The sequence below is a fragment of the Vulpes vulpes genome, chromosome 10 (genome assembly GCF_048418805.1).
Source record: "Vulpes vulpes isolate BD-2025 chromosome 10, VulVul3, whole genome shotgun sequence".
Taxonomy (NCBI): domain Eukaryota; kingdom Metazoa; phylum Chordata; class Mammalia; order Carnivora; family Canidae; genus Vulpes; species Vulpes vulpes.
This window is the reverse complement of record NC_132789.1, coordinates 5935786-5948983: the sequence shown is the minus strand read 5'-3', so window position 1 is coordinate 5948983 and position 13198 is coordinate 5935786. Positions and strand designations below refer to the sequence as shown.

General features: G+C 49.7%; 1 protein-coding gene across 1 annotated transcript in view; it reads left to right on the top strand.

The window, feature by feature from the left end:
- Positions 1 to 13198, top strand: part of DNAH10 (dynein axonemal heavy chain 10) — a 134308-nt gene that overhangs the window by 111831 nt on the left and 9279 nt on the right. Inside the window, exons 58-68 of the mRNA XM_026017081.2 lie at positions 1835 to 2016; positions 3058 to 3194; positions 4162 to 4379; positions 5428 to 5649; positions 5938 to 6085; positions 8002 to 8281; positions 8945 to 9174; positions 10181 to 10454; positions 11699 to 11803; positions 12199 to 12353; positions 12889 to 13043. Of these exons, the coding sequence (XP_025872866.2) occupies positions 1835 to 2016; positions 3058 to 3194; positions 4162 to 4379; positions 5428 to 5649; positions 5938 to 6085; positions 8002 to 8281; positions 8945 to 9174; positions 10181 to 10454; positions 11699 to 11803; positions 12199 to 12353; positions 12889 to 13043 (2106 nt within the window). The remainder of the gene's footprint in view (positions 1 to 1834; positions 2017 to 3057; positions 3195 to 4161; positions 4380 to 5427; positions 5650 to 5937; positions 6086 to 8001; positions 8282 to 8944; positions 9175 to 10180; positions 10455 to 11698; positions 11804 to 12198; positions 12354 to 12888; positions 13044 to 13198) is intronic.

The window sequence follows — 13198 nt, the reverse complement described above, 5'->3', positions numbered from 1 at the left end:
CCCTCTGAGGCTGGAAGGAGCTTGGGCCGAGGGAAAAGCAGACAGAGAGTCTGGGTTAGAGTGAGAGAAGGTAGGGAGTGTGGTTTGTGATAATTCTTCCCCTCCAGGGAGGACAGCATCTTATCATCATCATCATCATCATCATCATCATCATCTCTCTCTCACACCTGAGCTTGTTTTGTGATAAGAGAAAGGAAATGAAACAGAAACGTTTCTATTTCCCAGACTGACAGCCTCAAGATTATTAACACTTCAGTTATCCCGTGTTATGACAGTGATATGTGCTGGTAAACGTGGTTCTAGGTCCTAGTTTGTAAGCTGATAGCAGAGAACTTCACTTTCACAGACTCACAGAGTTTTGGAGCAGGAAGGTCTGGTTCTGCCTCCCCATTTTACAGATGGGAATATTGAGAGCCCTGGATGGTTTATAGCTTGCCCATAGGCTCAGGACCCTGCATAGAGGCTGGGTTTTTTTCTGTCTTATATCTGAAAACATCTTACTGATTTTTTCCTTCTCTGATTATTCAAAGATCAGTGGCCTGGGCCTGGCCTTCGTCAACCCCAAAGGAAACCTTTTAAAAACAGTTGACAGCGTTGCCTGCTTTCGTAAGCGCCTAATGCCAGTATAATTGAACCTCTCCCTGGTGACTCAGGACCATTACTTTAATCATTGGTCTTTGTGCTGGAGTCATTGCCTCTGCTTGTCCTTACACCGTGTGGCTCCTTCTCTCCTCTCTTGTCTGCAGGCAAGTGGGTGGGGGTCTTGGGACCTGGGATAGGGGGGCACTTGCCCAGTATAGACAGTCTCCATATTGCTGTGCTGGCTGGGTTGTTCCCACTCTCTTGTTCTCTCTCCCCCTCCTGCTCGCCTCCTGGTCACTCTGGGCTCCTGGTGGACTGGCTGGGGTTCCACCTCACCCTGCTCCTAGACTGTCTTGTGCCCTTCAGGGGCCTCTGTCATCTCCGCCTCTTCTCTCCTCCTTTTCTTTCCTTCCCTTCACCTCTTCTTCATCATTTTCCGTATGCTTCTGTCTCTCTTCATGATTTTGATGTCTGCAGGACTCATGTGTCTTTTAGAGACTTTGCCCAGCAGCAGACAGCCAAGAGCCCCCCCCCCCCCCCCGCCGGGTACAGTTAACATGCCACCCATTCCTTCTTCTGTCTCTACCAGGCCTGCTGTGCTGTGTCCCTTCCCTCGAGTCTCAGTTCCCTGGAAGGTTGAGGGTACTGGACATCCGAGTGTTTGGAGCAGCAGAGTGATGGTCTGGTCTCATCAAAGACAAAGGAAATGGTGAAGGAGTGACATAGCCTAGAAGGAGCCCAGGATGTAGGGATCCCAGACCCCATAGGCTGTGTGAACATGGGCAGGCCATCCAAATACTCTGAGTCCTGTACCTTCATCTAATAAATGGAAAATAGGATGATGACAAAGAGGAGGTGGAGGATGGCAATAATGCCAGTGGCTACATGAAAGAGTCTGAGGAGCCACCCCAGGGCGTAATTAGAGACAGATTCTTAGGCTCCACCCTGGCCTACTGACTCAGATGCTTGGGGTAGCCTGGGTTTGCATTTAATGGTCCCCGCCCCCATGATTCTGATGCCAGTCAGTTTCGAGGAGCCTGATCTGGCACCTGATGGCTGAGACCAGTCCCTGCCCTGGGAGAAGCGCACCCAAGGCACCCCAGTCCATGTTGGGATATGGCTTTCTCTGCTTCCAATCAGTGTCACCTCTAAGAAATGACTCTGGGTTGAGCCATTTTTTGTGGAACTCTCACTCAGGCTAGATCCCGGCCACTTCTGGGTCTGATTCACACACGTTCTTGTTTCTCACCAGGTCCTTTGCTAAGCCCCCCAAACAGGTGCAGACCGTGTGTGAGTGCATCCTCATCATGAAAGGGTACAGAGAGCTCAATTGGAAGACTGCCAAGGGCATGATGTCTGACCCAAATTTCCTGAGATCTCTGATGGAGATTGATTTTGATTCAATCACCCAGAGCCAAGTGAAAAATATCAGAGGTGCGTACGGACAGACACAGGGATAGCCAGGGTTGATCTTGCAGCTCAGGCTTTGGGAGCAGGGATGGAGAAGACAGAGGGATACTAGTCCCAGACTAGCCCTCCTGTTGTGGTCAGTTGTCACTGTGACCCTACAGACCCTACAGCCCAAACAATCATTCCAAAAGGCAGATGGAGGGCTGTTGTGTGAAATGGAAAGGCTGGATGCTAGATGGGCCATAGCAGCCGATGCCCTCTGAACATTCAACAGCAATCGCTCTGGTGTTTCCCATTAGGAAACAGGACCTTCCTATGGACCCCAGGCTGGCCTTGTCTTCCGTCCGTCTTGTCCATTAAGCATGGGGGTGCAAGAGGCGCTCTAACCCTGACTTCTCCTCTTGCACCTCTTGCCAGTATAAAGTCTTCTATAGGTCTCTGGGAAATGGGTGAGGAGGGGCTGGCACCACAGCCAGCCTCCCCATCTTCAGTTATAGAATGCCTGCTTTCCCTTTGAGTCTGATGCCTGACCGGCCTAGATGCTTAGCCAGTGGGGATGAGGCTTTAGTCTTTGTGAAAAGTCATTCAAATTCTTAGTGTCACTGTTTATCTTCATGGTTTGTTCAGAACGTTATTATCAAATGCTCTTTCTCAGCCACTCAGAAATAAAACTGAGTGAAACACAAAGGATAACAACTGTAAAAGCCCAAGAACCTCTCTTTACTTGAGTATTGACTGGATGGGTTTCTATTCATGTGAAACCTCTTGAGGTAAGGGTATGGGTAGAGGTGATGGTGACCCATCATGGCATATGAATTTCAGCTAACTCCCTGCTCTGAGCCACTGTGATGCAGTTGGGGGTCCCCATGGATACCATGGACATGCATGTACCTGGATCATAGGATGTCCTGGGCAGTAGTAACCTGTGCCTCTCACTCACATCTGAAGTGTCCACCTACACAAAACTCATTTAGTGACTCTTGTCCATCGACAGTTTATTTCCTATTTTACTTCCCCAAGATGAGGCTAGTCACTCATCGAAATTATTGCACCTTTGACCATTAGGCCTCTTGAAGACCCTCAATACCACAACCGAAGAAATGGAAGCTGTGAGCAAAGCAGGCCTGGGGATGCTGAAATTTGTTGAAGCTGTAATGGGCTACTGTGATGTTTTTAGAGAAATCAAGCCCAAAAGAGAAAAGGTATTGTCCATGTGTAAGACCTACACACTGCTGCCAAGAGAGCAACCTGGAGTCAGAATTATTACATCCACAACTTTGCTGGAAAAATTCTGGCAAAGTTCCAATTTTAAATCACATAAACATTTCCCCCTCCACCACTAATAAATGATAACCTTGAATTATATAACTCTCATCTGGACAGTGTGAATGAACTGGCGGAACCAAAGTCTGGAAGATTTCAAATTTTGTGTGAAAAGAGGAAGACTTATGGGTAAAAATCATCCTCTATAACTAAAGCAGGATACTCAGCCTCGGTGCTAATGACATTTGGGGCCGGACAGTCCTGTGTGGTGGGTGCTGTCCTGTCTGATGCACTACAGGCTGTGTAGCAGCATCCCTGGCCTCTACCTGCTGGATGCCATTGACCCTACCCCTCCGTTTTAACAACTAAAAATGTTTCCAGACGTTGCCATATGTCCTCTGGGGGTGGGAGCAGGGGTGGTGGCAAAATCAGCCCCAGATGAGAATTCCTGGGTCAAGTAACATGTGGAACACACAATACAAAGAGAGTTATAAGGTGACTTGATCATTTTGAGACATGTTTTGACATTGCTTTATAACTCAGAATTTTGTTACTCAGGAAATTTGGAATCAGGTGTCTGGGACTGTTTTCAATGAATTCTTTTGACTTTTTGATTCAGAACCACAGTGTCATTTTGCTGTGACCTCAGCACACACAGAAATTAAGCTATCTGCCAACTTGGATGCAGGATATCTTTTTTTCCAATGGGATTAGTGCTTTTGCAGCCAATGGTGGAAGAGGTGACTAAGAAAAAGAGCCATATCCCTAAGCAGGGCATATGGTGGCCCCAAAGAGTGGGAACATCATTAGAGATGTGGTGTGGACACAAGCCCAGGGGTGAGTCTCTTTTATCCCTGCCCTACTATAGCACCTTTCCCCACCTTTCTGTGACTTGTCTCCACTTAGGTGGCCAGGCTGGAGCGGAACTTTTACCTCACTAAACGTGAGCTCGAAAGGATCCAGAATGAGTTGGCAGCCATCCAGGGGGAACTGGAGGCTCTGGGGGCCAAATACGAGGCAGCCATCCTGGAAAAGCAGAAGCTGCAGGAAGAAGCCGACATCATGGAGAGGCGGCTGATCGCTGCGGACAAGCTCATCTCTGGGCTGGGCTCTGAGAACATCAGGTCAGCACCTAAGGGACCCCTCCAATGAGAGCTCCGAGCCAGAAGGGGTCTGTGAGTGGACATCAGCAACCAACTTTCTTGCCATGTCGTCTCAACTCCACGTTGCAGTTTTACCTGAAAACAGTGTGGGAAATTCTGATTTTGCTCTTAACACATTCAGGGCAGCTAATACCATTTTACACATTCTGTGGTTTATTAGATAATTATTAAGGGTTAAGGAGGCAGTGCTGCTGTGGAGACAGGGAGGCACCAGTGTCTCTGGTAAGGTGCCGTCTGTCCTGGAAATGTTTACTTCTTGGAGACCTTTAACCCTGAGTGCCTCCTGGGTGAGTCTGGAGGAGGAGTCCACCTCTGTTGCTGGACAGATGCCTTCTAAGGGCTCTTGTGTCTGGCTTGGTCCTGAGCTTCAATTTTAAGCAGGTCGGGCTGGCTGGCTGATGCCTAGGGGCAAGGCTGTTTGGCCATAACTGGTCCACTGGATGTGAGAGTAGTTCCTAATCTGGTATCTAGAAAGTGGTATGGAAAACACTAAAAGATACTGTTTGCTTATGGGAAATAAACCATTTTCAGTATTTCTAAAACCTAGAAGACTGGGCCACTTAGCAGAAGGGGCCAAATGAAACATCTACTTCCTTTTATCTGGGGTAGAATTTTGTCACCCAAGCAGGACCAGATCTCATGAGTTCTACTGGGAGTGTCTTTAAGTTACTGATTAAAGCATTCAGAAACAATGTGATTACTGCTTAATAAATAGCTTTGAGACTAGATGCATCCCGCAAACATTTACCCAGCCCACTAGATGCTGGGTTCTGCCCACTAGATGCTGGGTCCCTGCAATTGAACATGATCTTCTAAAACCCTGGGCTTCCTAGGGTAGGAAGTCCCAAAATGACCTGGCATTCTTTGTTTCTAAAAGAAGAGACTGTCTCCAATGATGTTTCCTTCTGGCTAGCCCCATTAGCAACGTGTCAAAGCATTTCTTCTAGAATGTTCCTTCTGATTGTGCTAGGAGATAACAGCTTACCGTAGCCCTTATCTCCTGTGCCAGGTGGCTGAGCGAGCTGGATGAGCTGATGCACCGGCGAGTGAAGCTGCTGGGAGATTGCCTGCTCTGCTCAGCTTTCCTGAGCTATGAGGGCGCATTCACCTGGGAGTTCCGTGACCAGATGGTCAAGCAAGTTTGGCAGAATGATATCCTGGAGCGGGAGATTCCCCTGAGCCAGCCTTTCCGGTTAGAAAACCTGCTCACTGATGATGTTGAGATCAGCAGGTGTGTGTGAGCCTGAGCCCAGAGGACAAGGGTGCCTGGGGTGGGGGTGGGGGGGGCGGGGGTTGGTGAGTGGTCCACGGGGGTGTCATCCCGGTGCAGGAGAGTGAGGAGTGTAGCTGATTTGTGTAGAAATGGCAAGGTGAGCTGCAAATCCAGCTTCCCCGACCCTGAGGAGAGTTGAGCAGCCTGGGGGCTGGTAGATTGTTCTGGAAGGCTAAGCCTGTTACTCTTAGCACCCGGTTACAACTTGACAAGAAAAATAGATTTCCCTGTCACTGTCCCTTCCAGGTGGGGATCCCAGGGGCTGCCCCCCGATGAGCTCTCGGTTCAGAATGGCATCCTTACCACCCGGGCCAGCCGCTTCCCCCTCTGCATCGACCCCCAGCAGCAGGCCCTCAACTGGATAAAGAGAAAAGAGGAGAAAAATAACCTGCGGGTATGACCAGCTCTCCCTGGTGTCCTCTGTCCTCACTGCCTGCTCCCGGGGCACAGCCTGCCTCTCTCAAGGTCTCTAGCTGGCAGCCCCAGGCCCTGGGCTGAGCTGACATATCACTGTCCTGAACATCTGGGTAGAGCCCTCTCCATCCCTGCACACCCGTCCTGTTGAGTCTTTGAGGGCAGCATGGCCTGCCTTGCGCTTTGCTCTCTTACCTGTGCTTTGCCTCGCAGCTATGAGTGACTTGAAGGTGGAGATCGTGCTTTCCTTATCTTTGCATCCTCCTTACCTGCACAGAGCTGAGTGGCCTGAGATGCTCAATCTTTATTTTTTTTTTTTTGAACGAAGGAAAGATATCTCAGTATCTTCTAGTTGAGATGTAATTCACATACTGTAAAATTCACCCATTTAAAGTGTACAATTCAATGATTTTTAGTATATTATATACAGTGTTGTATAACAATCACCAGAATCAGTTTTGACCACCCCCAAAAAGCAATGCTGTGTGCTTTATCCATCACCCGCCCCATCTTCCCATCACCCCCATCTCCTAGCACCTCTAATATATTTTGTAGGTTCATCTCTTCTCAACAATCTCATATCAGTGGGGTTGTCATACACTATGTGGCCTTTCACGTCTGGCTTCTCTCACTGAGCATCATGTTTTTGAGGTTCATCCAGGTTCTAGCAAGTGTCAGAGCTTCCTTCCTCTTCACGGTTGAATCATACTCAATTGTGTGGATAGACCACCTTTTATTTTGTTTTTTATTTTTATTTTTAAAAAGATTTTATTTATTTATTCATGAGAGACACAGAGAGAGAGGCAGAGACATAGGCAGAAGAAGGAGCAGGATCCCTGCCGGGAGCCCGATGCAAGACTCCATCGGATCCTCTAGAACCCCAGGATCATGCCCTGAGCCAAAGGCAGACGCTCAACCACTGAGCCACTCAGGTGCCCTGATAGACCGCCTTTTACCATCCATTTATCCGTTGATGGACATTTGGATTATTTCTACTTTTTGGCTATGATGAATAATGCTGTCGTGAACATTCCTGTACATGCTTTGTGTGTGTGTGTGTGTGTGTGTGTGTGTGTGTGTACATATGTGTTTAGTTTTCCTGGGTGAAATTGGTGGGCTCATTCACTTTTTGCTAAACTACTTCACAAACTCATGATTTTCAGTTTTGCTTTTTCCTTTTTTTTTTTTTTCTAGTCCCTGCTTCTACATATGTACATGCTGTTGGGGGAGGGTCTGCTCTAAAATAGACACCCAGCTACAGTGAAACAAATATTATTAATGTGGAGATGGCCCTTGACACCCTCCCACCCCAGCCTGCCAGGGTCCTGAGAGGGCCTGTCCTAGCCCCCAGCCCTGCTCCCCCTACCACCTTCTTCATATATATATACACATATATATATATATATTTAATTTAAATTCAATTTGCCAACATATAAAACCCAGTGCTCATTCCATCAAGTGCCCTCCTCAGTGCCCGTCACCCAGTTACCCCATCCCCTCCCCCGCCTCCTCTCTCTTGGCAGGAGGCTCCGTTAGTGAGCAGAATAAAAGAGGGCCCAGGGAGCTGGAATTGAGGAGAGTTTTTTCAGACATTTTGAGGAAAGAGGTATCAAAGCTGTCATGAGCCATCATCAAAGCCTCCCACCATCATGGTGGGAGGAGAAGTAAAGCTGTGAGGGAGATAAACATTCCTGTGGACTCTGTGTTGGATGCTCTTGAGGTCTCCTGCGAGAGGTCCTGACACTGCTATGGTTCCTTTGGCTGCTCAGAGCTTGACCGTGGTGGCTTTCTGGCTTCTGTGGGCCTCCTGGCCTCCCTTGAGGCTCCCCCCAGAGGCGCTCTCCCCATGTGTGTGCCGAGGACACAGCACCCTGTGCCTACCACCCTGTCTTCCAGGTGGCTTCCTTTAACGACCCTGACTTCCTGAAGCAGCTCGAGATGTCCATAAAGTATGGGACCCCTTTCCTGTTCCATGACGTGGACGAGTACATCGATCCTGTGATTGATAACGTCTTGGAGAAGAATATCAAAGTCACCCAAGGACGCCAGTTCATCATCCTGGGGGATAAGGAAGTGGATTATGACTCAAATTTCCGACTGTACCTAATCACCAAGCTGGCCAATCCCAGATACACCCCATCTGTGTTTGGGAAGGCCATGGTCATCAACTACACGGGTGAGGATGTCTGTACCCTCAGTGGCAAATGGGGTGGTCAGCATGGAGACCACAGTCAGCAGTCAGGGCTTCCATGGGGCACTGTTTGGTTTGCTTTCCCCAGGTACCTCAGGTCATGCTCTCAGGGTCATGTCTTCATTGGTTGGTTCTTAATGATGAAGGTTTGGGTGCCCCCTAGGGAGGCAGGGAGATGCGTGGCTTGGGGGCTGCTGAGTCTGGGCCATTGCTCTTGGAAACGCACACTCGGAGTAGGGTGAGACCCCACTCTGCTGGGGCAGGAGGTTATTCTGGGTTTGAATAGGTGGCATGATTTCAGATGCCCCTTCTCCTTCCTCCCAGCTTAATTCTGTTAGGAACCGGTGCCACTTTCTAGGAGTGTCCTCCACCTGCTTAAATAGGTTAAGTAGGTTGGGTGTGCTTTCAGCTCAGGCTCCCCAATGTGTGGGAGCCCCTGCACGATTGTTGCCCACCACTCTGTAAAGGAGCATCTCTGTGTTGTTTTGACGGTTTTGACCTGTTGGCTTTAGAGTGATGGCAGGAGCAAGTCCTCGAGTTCCCGAAGTGCTGGCTCAGTTGCACCCTCCACTTGGCCCAGGCACAGCGTACAGTGGGCACGGAGACGTGGGCTGCCTGGCAGTGATGGCCTCCCCTTGCTCCCCATAGTCACGCTGAAAGGTCTCGAGGACCAGCTGCTGAGCGTGCTGGTGGCCTATGAGAGGCGAGAGCTGGAGGAGCAGCGGGAGCACCTCATCCAGGAGACGAGTGAGAACAAGAACCTGCTGAAGGATTTGGAAGACTCTCTGCTTCGGGAACTGGCCACCTCCACGGGGAACATGCTGGACAATGTGGAGCTGGTACAGACCCTGGAGGAGACCAAATCCAAGGCCATGGAGGTATAAACTGCATTGAGCTGGGAGTGGTGGTAGTGGTTCCTGGATGTGCCTTTGGGGCGCCAGTGCCCTCATCTGCTCAAGGAGAGAACTGGACTTGGTGATCTCAGGGCCTCATTCCTGGGTCTTGGAAGCAGAGGCATAGGGGTACGGTGGGGGTGGGGATGGCCAACTGTGCTGGCATCAGTTTTGAGCTCTTAGTCATCCAAGGCTTTGCCTGATGAGAACAGGCCACCTCTATTTGGGTGTTCTATGAGGAGGGAGGCCCTAGAGGTGTTTCCAGGGACCCTTGTGCATCAGATCAGCCTCTTTGAGTCAAGAGTGATCGAAAACCCAGCTCTACTTAAGTGAACAGGGAATTTATCTGCCTAGAATGTGGAAAGTCCAGGGATGGCTTCAGGTAGAGCTGGATCTAGGACTCTAAACATATCATTAGGGCTCAGTTTCTCTCTGTTTCTGGGGTGGGCCTTTTGTTGAGGCAGCTTCATTCTCTGCCTCCCTGTGAGCCAAGCTCCCCCTCATGGTCAGCAGGTGGGCATGGCCTCATGCCCCCCTCAGGTTCAGGTCCAAAGGGAAGAGTGAGAATCTTTACCTGTCTCTATCATGAAGGTCCCGAGAGTCAGTTCAGTCACATACCCACCCCAAACGAATACCATGGCTGGGAGTGCTGTGTGTAGACTGGGCCTGGGTCACACGCTCCTCCGCTGGAGTTGGGGTGGACCCAACATATGGAATGAGAGGGGGAAACTGGAGTCTCCAAGTTAGAGTCAGGGACTGTTGTTAGAAGAACAGGGCACAGGTACCGGGGAGTCCAGCCAACAAGCATCCACTACACGTCACAAGAGGGTGGGTAGGTGCTCTGCAAAGCTCCACAAGCATTGCATGGATTTCTTTGCTGCTCCCTCCTGCTCCTGCTGTCTGCATTCCTTGCTTTCTTGCCCATTTTGTAAGTCATTCTGATTACGGTGTAAGTCTCTCCATTTCCACGGGGTGCGCACCTTTGCTTTAGGTATCAGAGAAGCTCAAGCTGGCGGAGAAGACGGCCTTGGACATAGACAGGCTGCGAGATGGCTACCGGCCGGCTGCCAGGAGGGGGGCCATCCTGTTCTTTGTGCTGTCCGAGATGGCCCTGGTGAACACCATGTACCAGTACTCCCTCATCGTCTTCTTAGAGGTCTTTGGCTTGTCACTTAAGAAGTCCCTGCCTGATTCCATTCTCATGAAGCGATTACGGAACATTATGGACACGCTGACTTTCAACATCTATAACTACGGTTGCACGGGTGAGCGCCTCTCTGCCCTGATTAGGACAGACATGCCCCGTGCATGTGCCCCTTTGTCTGTCTGTCTAGATCTCTTCTGTTTAGGATGTGAGGCTCAGTTTCCCTTCATTCCCTCTTTAAAGGCCCCTTCTCCAAACATGGTCACATTGGAGGAACAAGGGGTCGTGTCAGAGGTTCCACATGTGGATTTGGGGGGGGACATAATTCAGCCCCTACCAGTAGGGCAGGAACAAGGTTGAGGACTGTTGTCCCTTGCAGCTCACAGAAGGTAGAATTCGAGTCACAGATGTTGACTTACACAGTTTTTTCCCCCAAGAACACATTTCTTCTGTTTCTTTTTTTTAAAGATTTTTATTCATTTATTTATTTGAAAGAGACTGAGAAAGAGCACACACAAGCTAGAGGGAGAAGCAGACTCCCTGCTGAGCAGGGAGCCCAATGTAGGGCTTGATCCCAGGACCCTTAGATCATGACCTGAGCTGAAGGCAGCTGCTTTAACCAACTGAGCCACCCAGGAGCTCCCATTTCTTCCATTTTTTTTTTTTTAAAGAAGAAGAACTTTAGTATTTAGCATCCACCATCAATAAAGATATTGGTGGAATGTGCTTGCTCTGCAGTGGAGGTTGGCACACCGTGACCGGCAGGCCACTACTGGCCCACTGCCTGCTTTTGTAAATAGCGTGCTATTGGAACACGGCTATGCCTGTTTGTCTCTGTGTCATCTATGGCTGCTTGTCTGCTGCAGGGGCAGATGAGTAGTTATTTTGGAGGCCACCTAGCCTGCAAAGTCAAAAATATTTCCTATCTAGCCTTTTGCAGGGAGCTTCTAACACCTAGACTATACCAGGCAAGAACTCGCACTTAGGCAAACGACCTATTTTCCATAGAGAAAGCAGCTCTGGACTTCTATCATACTGTCCTCCAGTCGCTTTTGGACCCTGTGCTGCGCTTCCAGGCAGGTGGGGTGGGTGCCGCTTTGGTCAGGGCTGCTGCAGATGCACAGGAGTGAGTGGCACCACAGGCCAGTTGGTGGGCTCCGGGTGCAAACTGAGCCCGTGGTGTCTGTCCCTAGATGTGGTGTCTGTCCTTAGATGCCATAGACGTGGACAACTGTGCAGCAGAGACTGAGTGCCACCGTGCTGTCTGGAATTTCAGTTCTTCTCTCATGTTTGAGCTTGTGCATAGGAAACACCACTTTCAAAGTGACTTGACTCTATCAGTGCCCCTCTGATGTTTCCCTCCAGGGTTGTTTGAGAGACACAAGTTACTCTTCTCTTTCAATATGACGATCAAGATAGAACAAGCAGAAGGCAGAGTCCCCCAGGAAGAATTAGATTTCTTCTTAAAAGGTGACAAATGTGCCTCCTTTCATTCTTCCCCACTCCCTTGGCCCACGTTGCACTTGTTCGTTGAAACAGCATTACCAAAACTTCTCCTTGGAACTTGACTTCTGATGGCGCTGCCGTACCAAATATTTCAGTTGGCAGTTCCAGCCTCAGAAATGGTTCTGGTCTGGCCCGGAGCAGCCAGGTTGCTGCCCACAGGCTCCCTGAGGCTGGAAGCCACATTGACCTGCCTGTCTGGTGTCCCAGGCAGTGGGACAAGGCAAGCCGTGTATCTCTGTCTGTCCAGTCCCCTCTGGAGATGCAGGTTCTCCCAGGAGTGGGAGAAGTCAAAGTACTGAGCTGCCCGCTCCCATCGGCATGTGGCTGCCGGCTGTTGACTTCCCTTCTCTTGTGATTAGGAAACATTTCCCTGGAGAAAAGCCAACGGAAAAAGCCCTGTGCTTGGTTGTCTGACCAGGGATGGGAAGATATCATGCTTTTGTCAGAAATGTTCTCAAATGACTTCGGGAACCTTCCTGATGATATTGAGAAACACGTGGCTGTCTGGAAGGAGGTGAACCCATGTTCTCTGCCTCCGCCTTCCTTTCTCTGTCAGGCATCTTGAGATTTAAATCATGGCCTTACCCCTTGTGAGTGAGAAGATACTCCAGAGTGACCCATTCAGAGTGTAGTCAGTGCCTGCCAGCACCCTTGATCAAATTCTCCTTTATGTACCCCAGCTAGTGTTGTGGGAGAACTGTCCATCTGTCCATCCATCTGTCTGTCCATCTGTCAGTCCATCCATCCGTCTGTCCATCCATCTCTGTCCATCCATCCATCCATCCATCTACTCAGAAATGGGCACCAACCACCCTTGATGGGCACTGGGGACTGAGCAGTCAAAAAGACTCAGTCCCTCCCTCCCCGAAGGTCATAGTTTTGGAAGGGGAGGGAATCGAAAATGACAGATCTGACCGGAAGTGACCTTGAGGTCATACTTCTGTAGGTTTCATTCCTTTACAGTGACTTTTGGGACCTTCCGGTAAAAATGGGGGCCTGTTTGGTTTCTGAGTTGATGCCACCACAAAAATACTCTTTGCTCTTCCCAGTGGTATGACCTGGACTCCCTCGAGCAGTTTCCATTCCCTTTGGGTTATGATAACAACATCACCCCTTTCCAGAAGTTGCTTATTTTGCGTTGTTTCCGTGTGGATCGGGTGTATCGGGCGGTGACCGACTACGTGACTGTAACAATGGGAGAGAAGTAAGTGCATTGTTGAGTTTGCTTTGCCCTTCGGTGGGGTCACTGCCCCCTGCCCTGCACCCCGGACTGGTAGACAGCAGTGAGCTTCTGAGAGAGCCACCACTGCCCTGGCTTTGAGCAGTGTTTGGTGGTCACTCTAGTTCTGCGCTATCTGG